The sequence below is a fragment of the Vulpes vulpes genome, chromosome 2 (assembly GCF_048418805.1).
Source record: "Vulpes vulpes isolate BD-2025 chromosome 2, VulVul3, whole genome shotgun sequence".
Taxonomy (NCBI): Eukaryota; Metazoa; Chordata; class Mammalia; order Carnivora; family Canidae; genus Vulpes; species Vulpes vulpes.
In genome coordinates this window covers 13,328,103-13,353,820 of record NC_132781.1, presented here as the reverse complement: position 1 = coordinate 13,353,820, position 25,718 = coordinate 13,328,103, and the positions used below count along the sequence as shown (strand labels likewise).

Here is a 25,718-nt window from a genome sequence, read left to right as displayed (position 1 = left end):
GCCACCTTGTGTCCTCTGAGTGCTTCCAAGTCATCATGGTGGTGTCTACCATTTGAAGGAGGCAGCTACTTGAGAATGCCTGAAACTTGACCAATGGGGACTCAGGCTGCTGAAAAAATCCCTTTGTGGCTGGTTGGAGGGCTGAGGGGATCCCTGTCTGAGAACATCTTCAACTCATTCATGGCATACCACTGTGCCTTTGCACAGTCTTTGATAATTCTGTTTTGAGGAATACGAAGATGAATAAAACCTATTTCCTCCTGACAAGGAACGAATTATCTAGTAGGGAGAATAGGGGCACCAGAAAATGAAAGGACTAATAGGAGTTTGATAGGTGCTATAAAAGAGTTCAGCAGAGTTCAGCCAAGGTGCTTAGTGGTTAAGTAGAGGGGGTGATACTGCCCCCTTGGGGATATCAAGGAACAGTTCAGCTGAAGAAGTGATACTTAAATGGCACCACCGTCAGGATGAGAAGCAATGGAAAGAAGAGGGCATTCTGGAGGGAAGAAAAGCTTGAGCAGAGGCAGAGGAGTATTGTTTGGAATGAGGTGGACGTCAGGAAACTGCATGTCCACACCACTTGGACCCTGGGGGACATAAAGGAGCATAGTGGAACATGAGGCTACTGAGGTCGGGACTGGGCTTTTGGCGGGGGGGGGGGGGGGGGGGGGTGTTAAATGACAGACCAAGGATGAGTAGGATGGATTGGCAGAGAGGAGAAACAGAGAGAGGGACTTTTAGTTGCATTCATGGTAATAGTCCACCTGAGGGATGATAGGGGCCTGAATTGAATCAATGGCCTTGGGGATGGAAAGGAGGCAGTGGATTCAGGAGCTATTTTGGAGGTTGAACAGAGAGGTGACTGATTAGGTAGGAGGAGAAGGGAACAGTCAGTTCCACGTCTCAAGTCAGAGGTGATGTTGAGGTTTTTGTGCTTGGATGGTCGGCAGAATAGGCATCAGGAATAGGGAAATCAGGAGGAAGAACAGGTCTTAGGGGTTTGGAATAGAGGCAGGATGAATTTGGTTTTGTTGGTTGAGTTCAGGGAGCTAGTAGAAACCTGAAATCAGAATTTTAATCTCGAAGGAGCAGAGGAGGAAGTTTGGGGGCCAGAGGTACTAGAGGAACCAGTGAGGTCTGACATTCAGTAAGGCCAAGCATGGATGAAGCTTCCTGATTCCCAGCCCAGTGTTCTCCTAGCCTCACACTGTGGAGTGCTGATGGGTCTCATCTGGGGGGTTTTCCTCACACCCATGTATGCTCAGTGGAAAGCTGGAAAAATGGAGTTTATTTTGGGGAATGAGGATTTCATTTTATATATATGTTTATATATTATTTTATATACAATATATAGCATACATATTTGGGAGAGGGCAGAGGGAGAAGCAGGTTCCACACTGAACAGGGAACCTGACACAGGGCTCCATCCCAGGACCCAGGGATCACACTCTGAGCCAAAGGCAGATACTTACTTAACCACTGAGCCACCCCAGTGCCTCAGGACTTTATTTTTTTTATTTTTATTTTTATTTTTATTTTTTTAGGACTTTATTTTTTAATAAAAAATTTTTTTATTATGGAATCTTTCAAACGTACAGAAAGTAGTAAAAGAGTATAGTCAGTTCCATTGTACCCATTTTCCAACCTGAGCAGTTGTTCAGTTGTTTCTGTGGTGTCTTCTGTTTCTTACCTCCCCATTAGTAACTTTATTATTTTTTTTTAAAGATTGAGAGAGAGCACATGCATACAAGCAGGGGAATCAGCAGAGGCAGAGGGAGAAGCAGGCTCCCTGCCTGGGAGCCTGAAATGGGGCTCAATCCCAGGACTGCAGGATCATGACCCCAGCCCAAGGCAGCCACTTTACCGATAGAGCCTTCCAGACCCCTCCCCCCACCTTATCCTTTACTTTAAAGCAAATGGGAAGATGAACAGTGTTGGTTATGCTGGGTGCGTGTGCAGATAGGGAGAATTTGGAACAGTTCAGTAGGGTTTGTTCTGAGCTCTCTGGGTGTGGTCTAGAAGGAAGAGAAGTAGGATTATCTTCCAGAATCCTGTTCTGCCTCAGACTTCGTGTTTTTGAGCAAATCACTTAAGTCTTTTGGAGTCTTAGTTTGTCTGTGATGGAGATAAATAATAGCTTTGCAGATTCACTTGAGACAAGATATGTAAAATCCCTCTGTGAACTCTAAACTTTGAGGCTAAACTATAATGCAGATTTTAGTTGTCAGAAATAACAAAAAGGTAGTGCTATTCAACTTTGGGATTCTGTGTTGCTGGCAAAAAGTTTATCTTACTCGACTAAGTTTTATTTTTCAGCAACCATACTTATGTTAGGAACCTAGGGGCTCCAACAGTGAACAAAATAAACAGAATCCCAGCTCCCATGGAGCTCATATTCTAGATCTGGAGGGTAATAGTGAGCTAATCCTTCTATACCAGTGGGCCAGGCACTGTTGTGAGTACTGCTATAGTTTAACCTATTAATTCTTGCGAGAGTCCTGCAAGGTACTGTTATTATCCATATTTTACAGATTTGGAGATGGAGGCAGATTTTTAGGTGGATTGTCTCAAGTTGCAATGCCAGGATCGAAATTCAGGCAGGTCTGGTTTCAAGCCTGTCTATCTACTCTTAATCCTTATCCTGTAGACAAACTCACTGTAGCATACTAGTGTCTGATACAAATAAAAAAGGTAGGCCCACACTGAAATTACTCCTAAACAAATGTGTTTTCTTCTTGTAAAAACAAAACAAAAACCAACCAAAAAAATGGCATTAGTGTTTTGGAGATGGCGATATGGTAGTCTTTGGTAGAAAACTATTTTTCCTCCTAACTTTTTGTTGGCTTCACCAGCTTTCTTGGTTTCTTTGGATACACATGGTTGCCTCAATGGAAGGAAGTCATTTTTCGGCTGACACTTAGGCAGAATCTCTTCTTGAATGAACCACCTTATAATTCTCTTTTACCTTTTCCTCCACTTCCCCTCCCTTTCCTTACCCTGGGGGAATTCCCTTCTCTGGTCTCTCCTACTCTGTTTTTTCCCTGCTCTCTCCATTGTGCTAGCCTGACCAGTCTCATCAGCTGCCCACGTCCTGAGAGAGTCCCTGCTTTCTGCTTTTGCCTTCTCTTCCTAGCCTGCCTCTTGCCACCTACTCTGGGCTTAGCCCTGCTTTGGCTTTTCTAAATTTATTTAGTGGGACTAGCTTCCTACCTTTGGCTCTGGCTCTGGTCTGCAAGCTCTTAGTCCTTCAGGGATAGGGCACACTGGGAAATGGGCAACAAGAAATCCTTAAGTTTGCCTCTGGATTAGGGCATGGGCTTTACTGCTTATAAGAAGGGTATCAAGGCTTGTGTACTTGTTTTTTTTTTAGAAATTTTGGTTAAATAAGCAGAACATAAAATTACCGTTTTTTGCTCTACAGTCAGTGACAGTAGGTACATTCTCATTGTTGTGGGACTACCCCCGCCATTCATCTCCAAAACTCTTCAGTTGCCCCAGACTGAAACTCTGTACCCATGAAACAACACTCCATTTCTGCCCCCGCCCAGCCCCTGGCAACCAGCATTCTTTCTGTCTCTATGAATTTCTCTATTCTAGATCCCTCATATAAGTGCAATCATATATTGTCCTTTTTGTGTCTGGCTCTTTTTACTTAGCATAATGTTTTCAAGGTTCACCGACCGATGTAGCATATGTCAGCTTTTCCTTCCTTTTTAAGGCTAAATAATATGCCATTATGTGTAAATACCACATTTTTAATCCATTCATCAGTTGATAGACACTTGCGTTTCTTTTCTCTTTTCTTTTCTTTTCTTTTCTTTTCTTTTCTTTTCTTTTCTTTTCTTTTCTTTTCTTTTCTTTTCTTTCTTTTCTTTTCTTTTCTTTTTTTTCTTTTCTTCTTTTTTATTCATGAGAGACACAGACAGAGAGAGAGGCAGAGACCTAGGCAGAGGGAGAAGCAGGCTCCTCAAGGGAGCCTGATGCGGCGCTTGATCCTGGATCCTGGGATCACGACCTGAGTGGAAGTCAGGCGCCCAACTGCTGAGCCACCCAGGTGTCCCGACATTTGGGTTTCTTCTTCCTTTTGGCTATTGTGAATAATGCTACTATGAACATGAGTATACAAATATTTGTTTGAGTCCCTGCTTTTGGTTCTCTTAGATATTAACCCAGAAATGGAATTGCTAGATCCTGTGGTAATTCTATGTTCAATTTTTTGAGCAATCACCATACTGTTTTTCATAGTAGTAGCCCCATTCTTTGTCCCACTAGTAATGTACAAGGCTTCCTGTTTCTCCACATCATCACCAACACTTGTTATTTTCTGGGTTTTTTTTTTTTTTTTTTTGAGAGAGAGCACCTGTGCTAGGGGGGTAGGGAAGGAGAGTGCTGTAGAGGGAGAGAATCTCCAAGCAGGCTCCACATCCAACACTCAATGTGGGGTTGATCTCAGGACTCTGAGATCATTTCCTGAGCTGAAACCGAGTTGGATGCTTAACTGACCCAGCTACCCAGGCACCCCTGGATTAGTTTGAGTTTCAAAGCACTTTTTACAAAAGATTTTTTTTTTTTTTTTAAGATTTCATTTATTTATTCATGAGAGAGAAGCAGAAGCAGGCTCTCCTGCTTTGCAGGGAGCCTGATGTGGGAATCTATCCTAAGACCCTGGGATCATGACTTGAGCCAAAGGCAGCTGCTTAATCTACTGAGCCATGCTGTCACCCCTCAAACCACTTACTTAAGTTAAAGAAAACCATTTGTTTAATTTATGTTATGAGGGATGCTTGGGTGGCTCAGCGGTTGAGTGTCTGCTTTGGGCTCGGGTCGTGATCCTGGAGTCCTGGGATGGAGTCCTGCATTGAGCTCCCCAGAGGGAGCCTGCTTCTCCCTCTGCCTGTGTATCTCTGCCCCTGTCTCTGTCTCTTATGAATAAATAAATAAAATCTAAAAGATAATTATATTATGAAAATGTTTCTGCATATAGGATAGTTGAAAGACTAGTATAATCAACACTACTCATTTGTTAGCATTTGCCAAAATTTGCTTTCTCTGTCTAAATAGGTTTTTTTCGGGCAGCCCCGGTGGCGCAGTGGTTTAGCACTGCCTGCAGCCCGGGGTCTGATCCTGGAGACCTGTGATCGAGTCCCACGTCGGGCTCCCTGTGTGGAGGCTGCTTCTCCCTCTGCCTGTGTCTCTGCCTCTCTTTCTGTGTCTCTATGAATAAATAAATAAAATCTTTAAAAATATATATATATATAGTTTTTTTCAGGGCCAGTTGAAGGTAAGTGGCAGACATATTGGATTGGTACTTCATTTTTTTTTTTTTTTTTTTAAGATTTTATTTATTTACTCATGAGAATACAGAGAGGAGAGAGAAAAGCAGAGACAGAGGCAGAGGGAGAAGCAGGGAGCTCGACGTGGGACTCGATCCCGGGTCTCCAGGATCACGCCCTGGGCCTAAGGCGGCGCTAAACCGCTGGGCCACCTGGGCTGCCCGGATTGGTACTTCATTAATACAGATTTGAATTGTGTAGGTCCACTCTTACATGGGGTTTTTACAGTATAGTAAATGTATTTTCTGCTCCTTGTGATTTTTTTTTTATTTAAAGTAATCTCTACACCCAACATGGAGCTAGAGATGAGGAATTGCATGCTCTATTGACTGAGCCACACAGGCACCTCTCTTTAGTTTTTTTAAGATCTAGAATAGTTCCCACCCCTTTTTGTTTTTTATGACAATGAAGCATGGTATAGTGTCGGTGATACAGTGGTCAGTGGTAAGCATAGATGCCTTCCATGACAGTGAAGCATGTTGCTTGTTGAAAAATGCAGATGAGGGACACCTAGGTGGCTCAGTGGTTGTGCGTCTGCCTTCGGCTCAGGGCATAATCCCCGGATCCAGGATCGAGTCCCACATTGGGCTTCCTGTGAGCTGCCTGCTTCTCCTTCTTCCTATGTCTCTGTCTCTCTCTCTCTGTCTCTCATGAATAAAGAAATAAAGATTAAAAAAAAAAAAAAAGGATGCCTGGGTGGCTCAGCGGTTTAGTGCCTGCCTTTGGCTTAGGGCATGTTCCTGGAATCCCGGGATCGAGTCCCACATCAGGCTCCCTGTGTGGAGCCTGCTTCTCCCTCTGCCTATGTCTCTGCCTCTCTCTGTGTCTCTCACGAATAAATAAATAAAACCTTAAAAAAAAAATGTAGAGAATTAAAAAAAAATCCATAACCCACCACTCAGAGATATCCACTTTTTAAAATAAACTTTTAATTTTGGAATCATTTTAGATTTACAGAAGAGTTGTAAATGTAGGCTAGAGTTCTCCTGTACTCTTCATCTAGTTTCCCTCGTTGGTTTTTTGTTGTTGTTGTTGTTGTTGTTGTTGTTGTTGTTGTTGTTTTTGTTTTTAGTTTATACTTGAACAGAGATTTATCTTGCAGCTTATCTAAAATCAGGGTAAATATTCTAATTCACAGACACCATACCTGTTGCTCCTCTTTTGCAAGTCAAAATTTTCCCAAGAAGAGGCTCCTCCATTGTTAATACCTTACACTTCTATGGTATGTTTGTCAAATCCATTGGAACATTAGTGGTAACTAATACCCAGGTTTTATTTGAATTTCCCTAGTGTTTCTACTAAAGCCTTTTCTGTTGAAAGATCTATCCAGGATCCATGTTGAATGTAGTTTTCCTGTTTCCTGAGCCATGACAATTTTTCAGAATTTTATTGTTTTTGTGATAATTTTGAAGAGTCTTGGTCAGGTAGTCATTTATTTAAAGATCTATTTATTTTAGACAGAGTGTGCTAGTGTACGGTGGGGAAGGGCAGAGGAAGCAGAAAAGAGTGAGTCCCAAAAAAAAAAAAAAAAAAAAAAAAAAAGAGTGAGTCCCAAGCAGACCTGTCGCGGGTCTCTATCTCACAACCCTGAGATCAGGACCCAAGCCCCTGAGATCGGGACCCAAGCGGAAAGCAAGAGTTGGATACTTAATGGACTTAGTCACCCAGGCACCCCCATCAGGTATTTCGTAGAGTACCCCTCAGTTTGGGTTTGTCTGATGTTTTCCTTATGATCAGACTGGAGTTACAAACCTGGTACAGGTTTTGGGGAGGGAGATACTTTTAATATTTTGTTTCCTATCTTGGCTTTTTATATAATATATTTAATATGTATATATGTTTTACAAAATAAGATTATATACTGTGTCATTGTATAATCTACTTGTTTTTACTTATCAAATGAGAGTAGGAAACTGTATTGAGTTTCAAAGACTGATTTGAAAATATTGTTTTAAAACATAGACTGTTGGTAAATTAAAGACAGCTTTTAAGAGGGATGGTGGTGGTAGTAGTACCATTTTGTTTTAATTATGCAGTTGGCTTTTTAAAAATTGATTTATGTTTTATATAAAAAGCTCAACTGTTTGGGATTATGATGTGTGTACAAGTCTCCACAGATAATCCAAAAGGGAAAATGAAGAAATGCAAAGAATAGAAAATTTTTTTTAGTAATATAATTTTCTTGGCAAGCAGCTACCTTTTCTAGAAAGTCAGTCTTTTAATGTAATTTGATTGCTTCATAAATATGGGTTTTTAAATATACATATTTTTATTGATTAGTAGACATGTTAAATGATTTGGGAGGAAGCTCAAACTTTTCAAGAAATAATTTGGAATTATTGAAAGCAGCCTGTCTCCTGAATTGCTTGCTGACAGTTCTAAAATACGGGTCAGGAAAAGTCAAACTAAGATGGGAAAAAAAAGAACCCTTTAATTTTAGCTGTTGACATAACTTGTTAAATTTAGGTTTTTTTGCTTTTATCATTTTAGTTACTACAGAGGGTAAGAAGTCCATTTGGGTATTTCTTTTATATATTTAAAGCATTTTACACTTTACTATATTGAATTCCATTCATTTTGGATTTTAGGAGAATTTACCTCTTTATGAAAGGGATTATTCAAGATGGAATATGATTGATGATCTTAGTTTCTAGTTTTCTAATTTTCTTCTCAATAGGCTTAGTCTCTCTTCTAATGCTTCTTGCATGCTCAGAGATTTTTATAAGAGTTTTAGAGAAAAATGCAAGTCTGGGTGAATATTAAACACAGTACAATGAATAGAACTTTCTTCACTTTGCAGAATATTTTGCCTGTGTATCCCATAGAACCATCACAGATTCCAGTTTTGGATAAAAGCAGATAAATTTAAAGATAACACAACATTCCTCTTTATGACATGGAATTCTAATGAGTACTGAATTTGGTACAGGACAGTTCTTGGAATGCTTGGCATTCAGGTTATTTTAGGCCATCTCTTTGGGAAATTCAATTAAAGTATTTATTGAATGGCTTTAGTGAACTGAATGGTTGTCTTGGGGATATAAAGAATATAAAATATGACCCCTATTTATAAGATGGTTGTGTTGGGCAGATAAAGGATCTTTTTTTTTTTTTTTTAAAGATTTTATTTGTTAAAAAATTTTTTTATTTGTTTGAGGGAGAGAGAGAGAGATAGCACGAATTAGGGGAGGGGGGCAGAGAGAGAGGGAGAGGCAGACTCCCTGCTGAGCAGGGAGCCTGATGCAGGGCAGGGCTGAGATCATGACCTGAGCTGAAGGCAGAGGTGTAACTGACTGAGCCCCTAGAGGCCCCCAGATAAGGCATCTTATATATTTAATTCAAAATAATAGATGATTAAGAGGCTAGATCATTCTATAGGAAGTAGTACTGGTTTGGGGAGGGGATGTGAGAGCATCTTATGGAAGTCTGGAAGGATTCATTTAAAGCTGAGTAGGAGTTAGGTTCAGAGAGGGGAGGGAAAGGACATTCAGGCAGTGGAAAGGACATTGTCAAGAGACTCAGAAGCCTGTCCTTGGGGAGTGGTAGGAAAGTTAGGCCGTAGCCAGGCTGTGGGTGGCCTGGATATCTAGTGGTGAGCCTGGACATTATTTTATAGGCGTTTCAGAACCACCATGCCACCTCTCAAGTAATAGTTCTTAACTTTCTGCCTTCCTGAGGAAGCATGACACACGTCTACCAGCGTCACTGTCTCCTCACAGCTGTGCTTAGTCTGGAGAAGGGGGCATAGGCATACTCTGATATGCTTTTCTTACCCCACTGGGCTAGGTCATGTGGGTTATTTTAATAATGTATCAATCTGGCTTTTCTTCTTTTTTCACAATACATTTACTTCCTAGTAGGGTCTTGTTTTGGGAATAATAGTTTCCACAGGGAAAATAATGCATGAGGCAGATTAAAGCTAAATTATTGACTTTGTAAAAAAAGTGAATCTTTAATTTTTTTTTTTTAGCAATTCTTCCTTTGTTTAAATTTTTGTTTTGTTAGTTATGTAAGGAAACTTATGGGGGACCCCTGGCTGGCTCAGCAGTTTAGCGCCTGCCTTCAGCCCAGGGCCTGATCCTGGAGACCCGGAATTGAGTCCCACATCAGGCTCCCTGCATGGAGCCTGCTTCAACCACTGCCTGTGTCTCTGCCTCTCTCTCTTTCTCTCTCTGTCTCTCATGAATAAATTAAATCTTAAAAAAAAAAAAGAAAGAAACTTATGTATTTTATTGTATGGGTCTTTTAAGTTTTCCTATGGTTTTATTGTTTATATAGCTTAATAATTAAGGACAACTTGGGGTCTAGTCAAGACCCGATTGTGGCTGTTAGTGATTTCTGTCAGAGTGCATAGTAGTAATGTTCAGCATAACTCATCAGTCTTCTAAAATCTTGACAAATGCAGTGTGATTCATTTCACTCAAGTTAATTATGAGGAAAATAATTTTTTCATTTCTGATGGAAACAAATGTATAAGTCAGAGATATAGAAATCATCTTCAATTTAGATTGAAGAAATTTTATTTACTACTATTGGCTGCTGCTGATTGATCACAGTTTATTTTTGTTCTTTGAAGTCTGTCTGTAATCAAATAAGCTTTAGCTCTTTTGAAATAACGGAGGAATTTTATATTATTAACCAGAAAAGTTAATTTAAGGAAGATAACACTTTTTTTTTTTTAACAATAAAATACATTTTATGACTTGATTTCATGGTGGTCTGGTGGTTATTCTCATATTGTTATAGAAAGAAATCCACAGTGGGAAAAGAACGATGCTTTTACAAATCTCCTTTCTTTTTTACCATCTGTTACTGAAAATGTCTTAGTCCAGGCCTGTCTACCTACCACCTTTGTAGTGCACTATTGATTTCATTTTTCTTCCAGTATTTACTTTTGGTCCTGGACAAATTACCTAGCGATGATGGAATTCTTCAGAAGTATCCTATATTTTGTGCCAAGTGAACTCAATGATTGCTCTCTTTGGAAACATTCTTTCTGAGACTCTGTTTTTGCCTCTAAAGCGTACATACATGGGAAGGGAAATGTATAGGTTTTCCATTTATTAACAACACACAGTGGGGCGCCTGGGTGGCTCAGTGGTTGAGCGTCTGCCTCTGGCTCAGGTTGTGATCCCGGGGTCCTGGGATCGAGTTCTACATCCAGTTCCCTGCAGGGACCCTGCTTCTCCCTCTCTGTGTCTCTGCCTCTCTTCTGTGTCTCTCATGAATAAATAAAATATTAAAACAACAACACACTTATCCTTTTGTATCTATTTCTTCCCAGTTTTTAAAACCTGTGTTGTGACATTGTGATTCATATTTATTTCATTTTTAAAATATTTTATTTATTTATTTGATAGAGAAACAGCACAAGCAGGGGGTGGGGGTGGGGATGAGGGAGAAGCAGGTTCCCACTGAGCAGGAAGCCCCATATGGGGCTCCACCCCATGGTCCTGGAATCTTGACCTGAGCCAAAGGCAGACACTTAACCAACTGAGCCACCCAGGTGTCCCATGACTCACATTTTAAAAGTAATTTAAAAATTTTATTAAATTATCATAGAGTAAAAGTGGCTTTTTTCTTTTGGTAAGAAAATTTTTTCCAATTTGATACATGTATAGTTAGTGCAGCCATCACCACAGTTAGAATACACAGTATCGCCACCCTGAAAAACTCCTTCCTGCTCTCCTTGGATAGTTACCATCCCCATCCCCTAACCCCAGCAACCATTGATCTTTTTCCATCCCTATAGTTTTGGCTTTTTGGAATGTAATACAAATGGAATCATAACAATATTAAGCTTTTAAGACTGGGCACTTTTACTCTTTAACATTCATCTAAGATATTCCATATTTTGCAAATTCTTTTTTATTACTGAGTAGTTCATTAAAGGACATTTGGATTGTTTCCAATTTTTAGCAGTTATGAATAGAGCTGCTACAAACATCTGTGTACAGATTTTTGTGTGAACCTACGTTTTCATTTCTCCAGGGTAGCTGTGGGCAGAGGGGGATTGCTGGGTCATATAGTGAGTATATGTTTAACTTTTTAAGAAACTGTCAACCCTTTTTCTGGAGCGGCTGTACCATTTTATATTCCTACTAGCAATGTATGAGAGTTCTGGTTATTCCACACCACTGTTATTATCAATATTTGTAATGTAGCCATTCTAATAAGTATGTAGTAGTATCTAATCATGGTTTTAATTTGCATTTCTCTGATGATTAAAGCCATTGAACATCTTTTCATGTGCTAATTTGCCATCATTATATCCTCTTTGTGGAGTGTTTTTGGAAATCCTTACCCAACTTAAAATTAAAAAATTTTTTTAATTTAAATCCAATTAATTAACATACAATGTATTATTGGTTTCAGAGGCAGAGGTCAGGATTCATCAGTCTTACATAATACCCAGTGCTCATTACATCATGTGTCCTCCTTAATGTACATCACCCAGTTACCCATCTCCCCCACCCCAGTTGTTTTCTTATTATTGAGGTTTGAGAGTTCTTTGTATATCCAGATATATATAGATCCTTTTTCAGATATGTGATTTGCAAATACTTTTCTCTTCATCTTTAGCATTTTTTTCATTCCTTTAACAGTGTCTTTCAAAGAGTAAAAATGTTTAATTTTGATCAGCTTTATCATTTTTTCCTTTGGATTGTACTAAGATCTAAATCTATCTTTAGGATAGATTTTAAAATGTTTCTTTCCTATAAAAGTAGTGAAAGCTAACTTAGTGATAGAAATTATCTCATAAGGTTGACTTGTGGAAAGTGCAAATGTTATCATTTTCTGGAAAGGTGATGCTAATTAAAATACTCCTCAGTCTTAGGGACACCTAGGACTTTTGCTTAACCAAAGGAGATGACTGGCTTAGGTTTGGGAGGATTTTCCTGCTTTCTCTTTAATGGTAATCTCTAATATAGTCAAAATACGTATACTTTTATAAAGCAGAATTATATAGGAAATCAGTAAGACTGTTTCAGAGTTAAAATGGTGATCCTTTACATTCACATTGGATGCCTTTGGAAGTGTTTGGATTTGAGTTTCTATTCTTTGAACAGCATTGGAGCCTCCATTGTGGGTCTAGAGTCGGTGTCATGGCTAAGGGCATGAACTGGGTTATACTGTTTGGATTTGAATCCTGCCTCTGTTACTTACCGTGTAACTGTGGGTAAGTAACTTTTTTGTGCTTTAGTTTCCTTGTCGTAAATGGGAATGGAAAAAATAATAGTATCCACCTTATAAGGTCATCATGGGGATTAAATTAGATTCCATAGAGTATTTTCAGCAACATCCAGTACACAGTAAGCATTCAGTAAATGGTTCTTATTGCTGAAGTAGTTTTATGGTGAAGTCATTTAAAACAAATGTTAGAGAATTATATTTTCAACAGGCAGAATAACCAAATATTGCACCATTTTTCTCCCATGCCCACCTTTTTCCCTCTTGATACACTTCCTGTTATTAGTAATCAGGAACTCTGGCCAGTGTTATTAGCCGTCATGTGTGTAGACAGTGCTCAGCCCAGTGTTTCACTTCCTGCGAGGCACTAATTAGAGGTACATATATATCAGTTAGTTCCAACTGCCTGAAACATCAGCCTGGACTGGCTTAAACTAGAAAGAAATTTCTCAGCTCACCTAACTGCAAAGTCCAGGCATAGCTAGCTGGAGTCAGGGCTCAAGTAGTGACGGGAGGACTCCGTTCTCCCCTGAATCAGCTCTGCCGTTTCCTGTGCGTGCTTCAGTTGTAGGCGCTCTTTGTTAGAAATACGGCCGCAGCGTGTTCCACCCCTGGAGCCCGTCAGATTTGGGTGTAGCAGGAAAGAACACTTGTCTCTTTCCCAGAAGCCTCAGCAAAAGCCCCGTGTCTCATTGGTTCTTATGGGGTCACACGTCCTACCCTGGGCCAACCTCTGTGTTTGCGGCTGAGGCTTGGATTGGTCGGTCGTGGTCACGTGGTAGCATTGGCCTCCCTGGTGTAGTCGGGTCTTGAGGAGACTTACGGACTGAGAGCGAGGGAGAGGTGACTTCTTAAATGGGAAACGCGAGCTTTTATCACCAGGAAGAGGACTGGGTGCTGGGTGGCCCAACGACTAATGATACTAGTCTCTGCTGTAGGTCGGCAGCAGGTTGCAGGAGTTCGTGGATTGGGTTTGGGCTCTTGGTTTCTGATCCCGCCTCCTGCCTGTGGAGTTGTGTACTCCCGAGCTTGTGTTCCCCGCGGGGGCCGCAGTTGTAGGAAGTCAGTGTCTTACATTCTTTTTGTTGGATATTTTTGACAGGGAGAGAAAGAACCAAGGCCGATAGAGGTAGATCCCACAATGGGCGGCCGTGGAGCTTCTTCCTCTGTTGATGGGATTCGTGGGACTCCGCTCCTTTCCCTGGGCCTCCCTGCCCCCATGGGAGAGGCTCGTCGGGACCCGGCTTGGTCAGCGGCTGCGCCGGGACCAGGCTGTGGTGGCCAGGCTTGTATGCTGGTGACAGGGCTGTGTCCTGTGTCCTGTCCTCGGCAGGAGCGTCTGTCAGCCCCAGTGAGGCGGGTCTGGGCCAGTAGTTCTACATCTCTCTCTCTCTCTTTTTTTTTTTTTTTAATTTTTATTTATTTATGATAGTCACACACACACACACACACAGAGACAGAGAGAGAGAGGCAGAGGGAGAAGCAGGCTCCATGCACCGGGAGCCCGACGTGGGATTCGATCCCGGGTCTCCAGGATCGCGCCCTGGGCCAAAGGCAGGCGCCAAACCGCTGCGCCACCCGGGGATCCCTAGTTCTACATCTCTTACCGGGCGTTTTCTGGAGTCCACCCTAGCATGGTCTGTGGCATCATCTCACTTTGACTCTGCGTTTGAGAAAGCACTTTAACTTCATCAGGAGTATGTGCAGGAAGGTCATGCTGTTTTCTGAAAAACCAGAGAAAACGAGTCTAAGACCTGCTTCGTACCAAGACGCACGCTGCAGCAGAGTACCCCAGTGAGGTTCGGGTAGGACCCGATGACCAGCACCGATTAACAAAGGTTAATTGTGAGAGAAACCTTCACATCCTTTTCTGAGGTAGGCACTGGAACCTAAGGAATCAGATGTTAACTCTTTATTAAGTCATTTACCCACAAAGCTCCTGACGTTACTAGTTCTGCTTCTAACCTCTACTTACATATTAGCGTTACTGAGATTTCCTTGGCAAATATGCTTGGGGACTAATGTTGGCAGGAGTCTGTGATCTCTGTAGCTACTTTTAGGGGTTATCTTGCCTGGATGAGTGACCTACAAGTATACTTCTCCAATGGCTTTTCTTCCATAATCATAGAGATAGATAAAAGAGATGAAAATAACTCCTCTGTTAAGTAGATAAGTAGTTACGTAGAGTGTTATTTTGTTTCCTACAATTATAGTGTATGTTGAGATCAGTGAAGTGATTCTACTTTATATAAATAGAAAATTTGGAATTTTAGGGAAATAACAATAGCTAACACTTAACTGAGCACTTACTGTGTGCCAGGCGTTCTTACAAGTGTTCCACGCATGTTATTTCACCTAATCCTGCATTAACCATAGGAGGTAGGCATTAGTTGTCTTGCCATTTTAGAGGTAAGTTGAGATACCAGAGGTTAAGTCATTTGCCCCAGGCCATGCAGCTGGTGAGTGTCTGAGTGACAGGGCTGATGGTGAGTGAGGGGGGCTTGTGAGTTCTGAATGCAAGTCCTCTGGCTATGAGCCTGTGCTTTGGATCATTGTGCTACATTCCCTCCCTAAGAAAGATTTTAGCTTGTGCATTCTTAGTTTCTCTTTTTACTTCTTTTTGTAATATTTTCTAGATGTGGGCTGAGTTTTACAGGAAATATTTGCTCATTCTGGGGCCTCTGGTGTCCGTGGATTTATCTGTCTACTGTTGTTGTTATCTGGCAAGCAAACACTGTATGCTTGTTTGTATCAGTAGTTTCCAGTAAGGAATGGTTTTACCCCCCAGGGGACATTTGCTCATGTTTGGAGACCCTTTTAGTTGTCACAGGTTGGGAGATACTACTTGCATCTAGTGAGTAGAGGCCAGAGATGCTGCTACACATCTTAAAAAGCACAGGACAGCCTCCTGAAACAAAGAACTGTTTGGCCCAAAGTATCAGCATCAGCTGAGGTCTGTGTAATAAGTTAGTGATCATGTAATGCCATTCTTTTTTTTTTTTTTTTAAGATTTTATTTATTTATTCACAAGAAATACAGAGAGAGAGGGGCAGAGACCTAGGCAGAGGGAGAGGCAGGCTCTCTGTGTGGAGTCCGATGCAGGACTCATCCTGGTACCCAGACCACGCCCTGAGCTGAAGGCAAGATGCTCAACCACTGAGCCACCCAGGCATCCCTTATTTACTTATTTTAGAGAAAGGGAGAGAAGAATCCTCAAGCAGACTGCCTATTGAGTGTGCAGCCGGCTGTGGGGTTTGATCTCATGACCCTGGGATAACGACCTGAGCTGAAATCAAGATTCAGACCCTCAACCAGCCAAGAGCCACCCAGGCGCCCCTGTTTGTTGAATTATCTTGTGAATAGCAGATTTGTTGTTTTTCTTGTTAATAGTTAATTTGCTAAATGTAAATAAACATTTAAAATATCCTGGCAGTGCCTGGGTGGCTCAGTGGTTGAGTGTCTGCCTTTGGGTCAGGTGATGATCCCAGAGTCCTAGGATGGAGCACCATGTTGGGCTCCCTGCTCAGTGGGGAGCCTGCTTCTCCCCCACCATCTGTCACTCCTCCTGCTTGTCTTTGCGCTCTCATTCTCTATCAAACAAATAAATAAAATCTTAAAAAAAAAATACATCCTGTAATTTTAAAACCATGTGTTTTTTTTGGTATTTTTTAATTAAAATTAAATTTTAATTTAATTAAAAAATTCAAACTGAGAAAAGTAGATAATATTATACCACATGTGCATACCAGCCATTTTAATAAGTACTAACAAAGGCTGAGGTTCTTTTTGAATTTTTGTTGACATATTCCTTAGAAATTTCTACATTTTTGACATACAAGTATCTCGAAGTTGAAGGGGCCTGGACCTCTGTTGACGTCATCCTGCCTCCCTCACTGCCACTGTGTTTTGGGTGCCCATCCACAGGTGTCTGCCCTCAGTTTTCACTGCAGTACACAGGCAGCAGATGGCTAAAGACCAGTTGGAAGAGCATGGGCCAGTTTGTCCTCAAAGCTGGAGGGGCCAGGCAGGAGTGTGGGCTGGAAAGAGGCGAGAGGGTCAGATAAATATCTGGAGCCAGTTGCTAAGTTGGAAGGTAGGGAGGAGCAGGATAGTGAGTAAGATAGGAGCAGGCATGAAAAGCATGAAAAGCAGTCTCCAGCTTGATGGAGCTGGTGACTAGAAGTCAGCAAGAGTGATCCTCGGAAGCAGGATTATGATTGTCAGGTCAGAGGATTTTAGGTCTTCTCTGCCCAGGCTTTGTGCTCTTGATAAGTGAGTGATCTAGCTGGGGAGAAGCTGTGATTGAATTCTCAGTACCTCTTCCTTGGGCTGCGGTAGTGGTCTCTTATTAATGGCAATGCCCGCCTCTCACCAGTTCTCCGCAGGACTTCTAAACAAGAGATTCCTTCCTTTCTTAATTTTTTAATTTTAATTTAATTTTAATTTTTTTAGAATTTTACTTATTTATTCATGAGAGACAGAGAGAGAGAGAGAGAGGCAGAAACATAGGCAGAGGGAGAAGCAGGCTCCCCACGTCGAGCCTGATGTAGGATTCGATCCCAGAACTCCAGGATCCAGCCTTCAGCTGAAGGCAGATGCCTAACCACTGAGCCACCCAGGCGTCCATAATTTTATTTTTAGAGATTTATTTATTTGAGGGGAGGGCAGAGAAAGAGGGAGGGAGAGAGAGTCTTAAGCGGGCTCTGCACTGAGCGTGGAGCCTGATCTCATGATCCTGAGATCACAACCTAAGCAGAAACCCAAGATTCGGATGCTTAACCAAATGTGTCACCCAGGTGCCCCAGATTCCTTCCTAATTTAAAATCTGTCATGGCTCATTGCCTGTGGAGTGAAGCTCTCCCTTCTTGTGGCACATGAGGCCATTCGTATCTCCTCCTCTTCCCCTGACACAGCTGGAATTGAAGTCACATAGTTTCTCCTCAGTGAGTTCACTTGAACTCTTCTCTCTCAAAAGCCCACATATGCTCTCCCTATCATCTCTGCATGGTGAACTTCTGTTCACCTTTTGAGGCCAGCTCATGCCTTTCGGCAGATGGAATAAGTCTTTGTAACTGTTCATTTGTGCTTTGCTGCTCTTGTTAGAATCAGAGTTTCTTGAAAGCAGTGATGCCATGCTCTGTCTTTGACTTTAGTGCTGCTAGCACAGGCCCCAGCCTCGGGAAATCTTTGTTGAATTATTAGGCAGTTCAAACTTGGATTTTAGCCAGTTTTTTATGTTGGTGGGAAAAAATCCTGCATGGCATAGATTTTGATTCTCTGCAGTCACAGTCACTGAATTACAAGACTGAAATTGGGAAGTTTGGATATGAAACATTTCTGTACCTTCTGGTTTTTTAAAAAAGAAGCTTTCACTGTTTGTTACACTCTGCCATATTCAAAGTCATGTTTCATTTATACATTTGCCTCATTTATACATTTGATGTGTTGTTTGTATGATACTGACTTAGGATTGACATTTTGCTTGGATCTTAGTAAGACTTCATAAACTATAAAAGAAAAACAGATTTTGTAGCATCAGTAGCCACTGCTCAGCTGCAACCTTGATCAGAAGTCTGGTTGAGAGTCACTATTCAGATAGATAATTAATCCAGCTGAGTAGGAATTAGGCTAGAGTTTAGTAAGATTTTAAAACCTTCTCTGATTTGTTCTTTCTTCCTGTCTTTAGGATTTTTGTCCCTGAGTCATGGAAGACAGAAGAGCTGAGAAGTCATGTGAACAAGCGTGTGAATCACTTAAGAGGCAGGACTATGAAATGACCCTCAAGCATTGCACAGAGGCCCTCCTTTCTCTTGGCCAGTACTCCATGGCCGATTTCACAGGGCCATGTCCACTGGAGATAGAAAGCATCAAAATTGAGAGTCTTCTTTACAGAATTGCCTCATTTTTGCAACTGGTGAGTAAATACTGTTGAAAACCCATTGCTGAACCATGTAAAATGGACTTTTTCATTGAGTGGGGACAGTTGTTGGTCACAATCACATAATTCTGGGCTGACGAGATGAGTGACATGGTTAGTGATTACTGAATATGTTTGATTGTAACAACTGTTTTTAAGCCTTTAAACTTGTACTAATATATAGCATTTTGGGTTAGTCACTCATTCAGCAAATATTGAGTATATATTATGTGCTGGACACTGGCCTAGGTACTTGGTATACATTGGTGAAAAAGAAAAAGCTTCATGGTATTTTTTCTAGTAGGGGACAGACAATAAACAATTGGTCTTATACATAGGTAGACACTTTAGACTGTTAGAAAAAAAAAGTCAGGGCAAGGGAGGTTGAAGATAACTGGGGTTAAGGATGTGGTTATAGTTTTGAATTGAGTGGTCAAGACTGACTTCACTGAACAGGTGATATGAAGGAGGTAAGGGAGTAAGCCATGTCAAAATCTAGAGGAAGAGCATTACAGGCAGTGGAAACAGTCAGTGCAAAGACCCTGAGGCAGAAGCCTACCTGGCATGTTTGAGGCCAGTGTTTGAGAAATAGCTAAGAGGCCAGTGTCCTGGGGGAGGATAATGGCTAGATCCTGTGGCCCTCTAGGTCCCTGTAAGGACCTATTTTTCTTCTACTTAAGATGGGGAGCTCTTGTGGGATTTTGGGCAAAGGAGTGGCATGATCTGATTTGGCAGGAATTCTTTGGCTTTTGAGTTGAAAATAGGCTGTAGAGGAGTAAGTATAGAGGCAGGGGACTAGTTTGGAGGCTATTGGAATAATCCAAGCCAGAGATGATAATGTCTCAGACAAAATGGTGGTAGTGGAGAGAGTGAGAAGTGGTTTGGTTCTGATTCTAAGTTGAAGGTAGAACTAACTAGTAAGATTTCCTAACACATGAATGCAGAGAGGAAGAAGGAGGGAGTAGTCACAGATTCCTTACTTCAATATTGTTTTGTCTGAGCAATTGGAAAGTGGAGTTTCCTTTAACTGAGATGACAGGGCTGTGGATGGTGAGCAGGTTTTGTGGGGGAAGATCGGAGTTCAGTTTTGGACATACTGAGTCTGAGATGTCATTTAGATACCCATCTCGAGATGCTGAGTAAGAAGTCAGGTATGCAGGTGTGCAGTTTGGAAGAGAGGTCTGGGTCAGAGATACTGACGTAAGAGTTGATGGCCCATAAGTGATATCTCTGTAAAGTCTTGAGCCTGGGTCAGATCACCAAGGAAATGAGTGTACGTAGAGAAGAGGAAGGGACTGAGGACTTAGATTATGGCAATACAGTGTTAGGAGGCTGGGGAGAAGAGGAAGGACCAGAAGAGCAGCCTGGAGTAACCCTTGATGGAAGGGAAAGCCAAGGGAGGGCTACGTATAGGCAGCCAGGTGAGGAAAGTGGATCCAAGTGAAGGAGTGTTTAGCAGCGTCAGTTGCTGTGAACTGAGTAGTGACCGTTGTGAGTTGACTGGGATGTGACAGTGTATCTGAATGGGAATATGGAAATGTAGTGTGTGTCTACCTGGATACAGTACAGGTCATTGGAGACCTCCGTGAGAACAGCTTCCATGGAGTGATAGGTGAACATCTGACTAAGGAGAGTCATGGGGGGCAGCCCTGGTGGCACAGCGGTTTGGCGCTGCCTGCAGCCTGGGGTGTGATCCTGGAGACCCGGGATTGAATCCCACATCGGGCTCCCTGCATGGAGCCTGCTTCTCCCTCTGCCTGTGTCTCTGCCTCTCTCTCTGTGTGTCTGTGAATAAATAAATAAAATCTTAAAAAACAAAATAAAACCTTTTTTTTAAAAAAAGGGAGAGTCATGGGGAAGGAATTGAAATTCACGAGTATAGACAGTTCTTGAGTTTTGTCCCAAAGAAGCACAAAAAAGTGGGAGTGGTAGCTGATGGGAGAAGTGAAGTCAAGAGAAGGATTTTTTATTTTAAAGAGTTTACTTATTTATTCATGATAGACATAAGAGAGAGAGAGAGAGAGAGAGAGAGAGAGAGGCAGAGACACAGGCAGAGGGAGAAGCAGGCTCCATGTAGGGAGCCCGACACGGGACTTGACCCCGGGACTCCAGATCACACCCTGGGCCAAAGGCAGGTGCTGAACCGCTGAGCCACCCAGGGATCCCTAAGAAGGATTTTTTTTTTTATGATTTTATTTATTGGGGGATCCCTGGGTGGCTAAGTGTTTAGCGCCTGCCTTCGGCCCAGGGCGTAATCCTGGAGACCCGGGATTGAGTCCCACATTGGGCTCCCTGCATGGAGTCTGCTTCACCCTCTGCCTGTGTCTCTTCCCCTCTCTCTCTCTCTCTCTCTCTCTCTCTGTCTCTCATGAATAAATAAAATCTTAAGAAAAAAAGATTTTATTTATTTATTTGAGAGAGGGAGAACGAGCGAGAGAAAGCATGAGCTGGTGGAGGGGGCAGAGGGAGAAGTAGACTCCCTGCTGAGCAGGGAGCCCGATGCGGGACTCAGTCCCAGGACCCCAGGATCATGACCTGAGCTGAAGGCAGATGCTTAACTGACTGAGTCATCTAGGTGCTCCAAGAGAGGGATTTTTTATTTTTTTATTTTAATTTTTAAAGATTTTATTTACTTATGCATTAGAGACACACACAGAGAGGCGGAGACATAGGCAGAGAGAGAAGCAGGCTCCATGCAGGGAGCCCGACAGGTGGAAAGCCAAGTGTGCTGGGAAGCAGGTAGACATGGTGTGACAGTCCACAGAAATTCTTTTCTCAAGGTTTTGGTTTTCTCAGTGAAGTCGTTAACTGAGGGCGGTCATGAAGGAGGAGGTTCTGGTGATTTGGAGCTAGAGAAAGTGAGAAGTAGGAGCAAGTAAATGGACAGAGAAGTACATTGTAATGTTTACTTGTAGAGTACTATGTAATCCTCGGAGCATACATGAATTAGTTTTGCTCTGTGAATATTATATTTGAAGCATTAATAATTAAAGTTTGAAGCAAAGCTGAGCCTTTTTTTAAAATTTAATAAAATCTGTTTTAAGCAGTCCTTGAACTACTTACTTTTATCTTGTATTTTTTATTTTGCAGAAAAACTATGGGCAAGCTGATGAAGATTGTAGGCATGGTATGTTTAAAAATGGTATTGTTTTCTGTTTTGGAAATATTGGGTTATTTAAATTAGCAATGTTTAAGATTATGGTTTTTATATGCTAATTTCAAGAGAGATTAAAAACTCTACCTTACTGTGGTGACTGGTAACTAATTTGGATGACAGCTTACCTGTCCTGATGAGTGTACACTTGAATATTGTTCCTAGTCACAGATGAGAACATTGATAGTGTCCTTTTCAAATTTGTGTGAATATTTTCAGTCAGTAAGAGCCAAATTTTAAGAATTGTAACACACAGTAATTAAATGTTAAGCTTGGAAGGATTGAAATGCTTGCCTGTCCCTCCTAAAATGTGTTTTCCTTTCAGTATAGATTTCCCTTAGAGAGGAAAGATTGTCTGGGGTGCTGCTTCATGCTTTTTCCTGTTTTCTTTGGGCGAGAAATTAATTAAGAAGATTCTTGCTCCTTGGGTACTTATAGAATAGGAATCCTTTTCTTCATGATTGCTGCGAGTTCACTGGAATGAATCTAGGAGTGATTGGGTGAGGGTGTTCAGCGTACATTCTCACACACTTTTGGTGGGATCTTTGGCACAGCTCAGTGATTTAAATAATATAATGTTTCATTTATCCAGAATTTGGGAAAGGGGTGCTGAAGTGTTAAACAGAAGTTAACCTTGTTTATTACACTTTTGTATCAAAACTTTTAGAAGTATTAATGGTTTTTGTTGTAAACCTTACAAAACCGTCTTATTCCTGTGGCATAATGGACCTAATTTAACCATTCACTGAAGAATGTGAACCTCCTTAAATAAAATCTTTTCTATCTGTGGACATTTAAAATTACCAACAAGCCAAAATAAGTAAGTCAAATGATATAGGGCAATATGAAGAAGGGAATGGTTTCCCCTTTTTACCTCATCTGAAGAAGTCATTGTTGCTAGTTTGCTGTATCTTTGGTGCCTTTCTTTATAGTGACTAACACAGATGCCTATCATATGTAGATAGGGGTTTTCCTTTAAAAATTAAGAAGGGGGCAGCCCAGGTGGCTCAGCGGGTTAGCGCCGCGTGCAGCCCAGGGCGTGATCCTGGAGACCTGGGATCAAGTCCCACGTCAGGCTCCCTGCATGGAGCCTGCTTCTCCCTCTGCCTGTGTCTCTCTCTCTCTCTCTCTCTCTCTCCATGTCTTTCATGAATAAACAAATTAAAAAAAATAAAAATTAAGAAGGATTTATGTGACTAACAGATTTATTATATACCAACAGATCATGGATATCTTTCTAAGTTCCACCAGTTCCAATTACTGCTTAATATTCCATACTGTGTTTCATATTTACTTAAAAATTCTCCCATTGATGGGCATCAGGTGGTTATAGTTTTCTAGTTTGTCAATTATAATCCATCTTGTAATAAAAATTTATTCTTGGGGATCCCTGGGTGGCGCAGCGGTTTGGTGCCTGCCTTTGACCCACGGTGCAATCCTGGAGACCCGGGATCGAATCCCATGTGGGGCTCCCGGTGCATGGAGCCTGCTTCTCCCTCTGCCTATGTCTCTGCCTCTCTCTCTCTGTGTATGTGTGTGACTATCATAAATAAATAAAAAAATTAAAAAAAAATTTATTCTTAATGTTTGTTTCTGTAGTATAGTCTTAAAAGTTGGATGTCTAGGTGAAGGAGTTTTATTTAATTTTTAGAAATTACTTATTTTTAAAAGGTTTTATTTTATTTTTATTTATTTTTAAAAGATTTTATCTATTCGACACAGAGAGAGAGCTCAAGCAGGGGGAGCAGCAGAGGGAGAGGGAGAAGCAGGCTAGCCGCTGAGCAAGGAGCTCCATGGGACCCTGGGATCATGACCTGAGCCAGAGGCAGACACTTAACTGAGCCACCCGGGCACCCCTGTTTTGTTTTCTTTATTTTTTAAAAAACTTACTGATTTTTAGAGAGAGTAAGAGTGAGAGAGTGAGGGAGGGGCAAGAACAGGAAGAGGGAGAGAGAATCTTAAGCAGACCCCCTGCTGAGTGAAGAACTAGACGTGGGCCAATCTTCTCACCCTGAGATCATGACTTGAGCTGAAATGAAGAGTCGGACACTTAACTGACTGTGCCACCCAGGTGCCCATGGGTAAAGGAGTTTTAAAAATTGAATATCTGGTGGGATGCCTGGGTGGCTCAGCAGTTGAGCACCTGCCTTGGGCCCAAGGCATGATCCTAGAATCTGGGGATCAAGTCCCACATTGGGCTCCCTGGATGGAGCCTGCTTCTCCCTCTGCCTGTATCTCTGCCTCTCTCTCTCTCTCTCTCTCTCTCTGTCTCTCATGAATAAATAAATAAAAAAAAAATTGGATATCTGGGGCACCTGGCTGGCTCAGTGGTTGAGCGGCTGCCTTTGGCTCAGGTCGTGATTCCGGGGTCCTGGGATCAGGTCCCGCATCGGGCTCCCCACAGCAAGCCTGCTTCTCCCTCTGTCTATATCTTTGCTTCTCTCTCTCTTTGTCCCTCATGAATAAATAAAATCTTCAAGAAAATGGATACCTGGGTTAAAATTATATGCTTATAGTTTTAATGGAACACTGTCAGATTTGTTTCCGATGCACACACTTCTGTAGCAATACATGAGAATGCCTATGCTGTAATCTTAGTAGTACTGGAACCTGTCAGTCTTGACATTTTGCCAATCTCATGTGAGAGAAACAGATCCTCTTTGTTTAATTTTCACTCCCCTGAGTATTAGTGAGATTGGTACAGTTTTCTCATTTTGGAGACGTACAAAGTCCCAGAAGGTTAAATGACTTGTGAAAAGTCACAGACGAGTAAATGAGTAAACGCTGCTAGTGAAGGAGCATATGGAAAGTGTTGCATTTTTCTGTTGTCTTACTTAGCATTTTAAAGTTAGATACTATTTTACAACTACTTAATTATTAAAGTAAATGTTTAACCAGGAAACTTTTGGAGGTGATGGATATGTTTATTAGCTATATCTTGCTGACAGTGACATGGGTGTATATATATATATATATATATATATATGCAGACTTACCAAATTTATACATTGTGTGCCTTTTTTTTTTTTTAAATATACCAATTATACCTCTATAATGTTGGGAGAAAAAAGTTTAACCAACATCAGGATAAAGTTGTAATGCAATAAGTACACTCTTGTGTTAGTGGAGTGTGAGGGAGAATGCAGCTTGGTAATACATTTATACCCTTTGACCCACTAATCTTATTTCTGGGATGCTATCCCAAGTAAATAATCCAAAAGAAGGAAGAAATTGTATGTGCAATGGTGTTCAGTGCAGCGCTGTGTATAAAAGTGAAAAATCATTTAGCTTCCAGTATGGGAGGAGTTCTCTAATTAAATTCAGTGCATTCCTTGTTACCATTTATGTGATATGGAAGAACTTGGAAAATGCTTATTACCTGAGTGCAAAAGCAGCATATATGAAGTTGTTTATTTGAAATAGATATTTGGTAGTATTGGCTAAGTTTATATGTATGTATTGCTAGCTGTAGGTTCTGTTCTTAGATGAATTTTTTTTTTCTTTTCAACTTTTGGAAATGTTATATAAGATAAAATACCATGATTAGGCAGTGGGTTAGTAATACAAAGCAAGTCAAGAATTTCAGTCTGTTAATGATGACCCTGTTTTGTAATGCTGGAGAGCTGTGGAATAGCTCCTCTCCTACTGGCCCTAACCTTACGCTTCCCTTTTTTATACCATATTGTTTTGACGTCTGTTCCCTTACTGTCAGGCTGTCAGTTTGCATTCCTTGCAACTCTCAACATGTCTCATTGTAACTACCTTCCACCTCTTTTCCATTTGCTGCTTCTGACTTTCAGATTTCACTTTGTCGGGCAGGGTTAGGAAATCTGACAGGCATTGTTTGTTACAGAATTAAAAAACATTAGTTTTTTTTGTAATGAAGAAATTAAAATATTTTCTTGTAAGAAAATGGAAGTTTGTTTATCTATTTTTTAAAGATTTTATTTATTTATTAGAGAGAGAGAGAGAGAGATCGAGATCGAGATCGAGATCACAAGCAGGGGGGAAGGGCAGAGAGAGAAGCAGACTCCCCACTGCTGATGTATTACCAAATGTATAAATGTATTACCAAGCCTGATGTGGGACTTGATCCTGGGACCCTAGGATCATGGCTCGAGCC

At 41.3% G+C, this 25,718-nt stretch overlaps 1 protein-coding gene across 4 annotated transcripts in view; it reads left to right on the top strand.

The window, feature by feature from the left end:
* The window catches only part of HELZ (helicase with zinc finger), a 159,013-nt gene that overhangs the window by 8,886 nt on the left and 124,409 nt on the right, over positions 1-25,718 (top strand). For 2 of the 4 annotated variants that reach the window (XM_072746777.1, XM_072746775.1), the window contains exons 5-7: positions 6,472-6,555; positions 18,211-18,438; positions 21,532-21,568. In XM_072746777.1, the coding sequence (XP_072602878.1) occupies positions 18,229-18,438; positions 21,532-21,568 (247 nt within the window). In that variant the 5' untranslated portion in view covers positions 6,472-6,555; positions 18,211-18,228. The remainder of the gene's footprint in view (positions 1-6,471; positions 6,556-18,210; positions 18,439-21,531; positions 21,569-25,718) is intronic. The other 2 variants (XM_072746776.1, XM_072746774.1) reach the window with 1 other exon arrangement.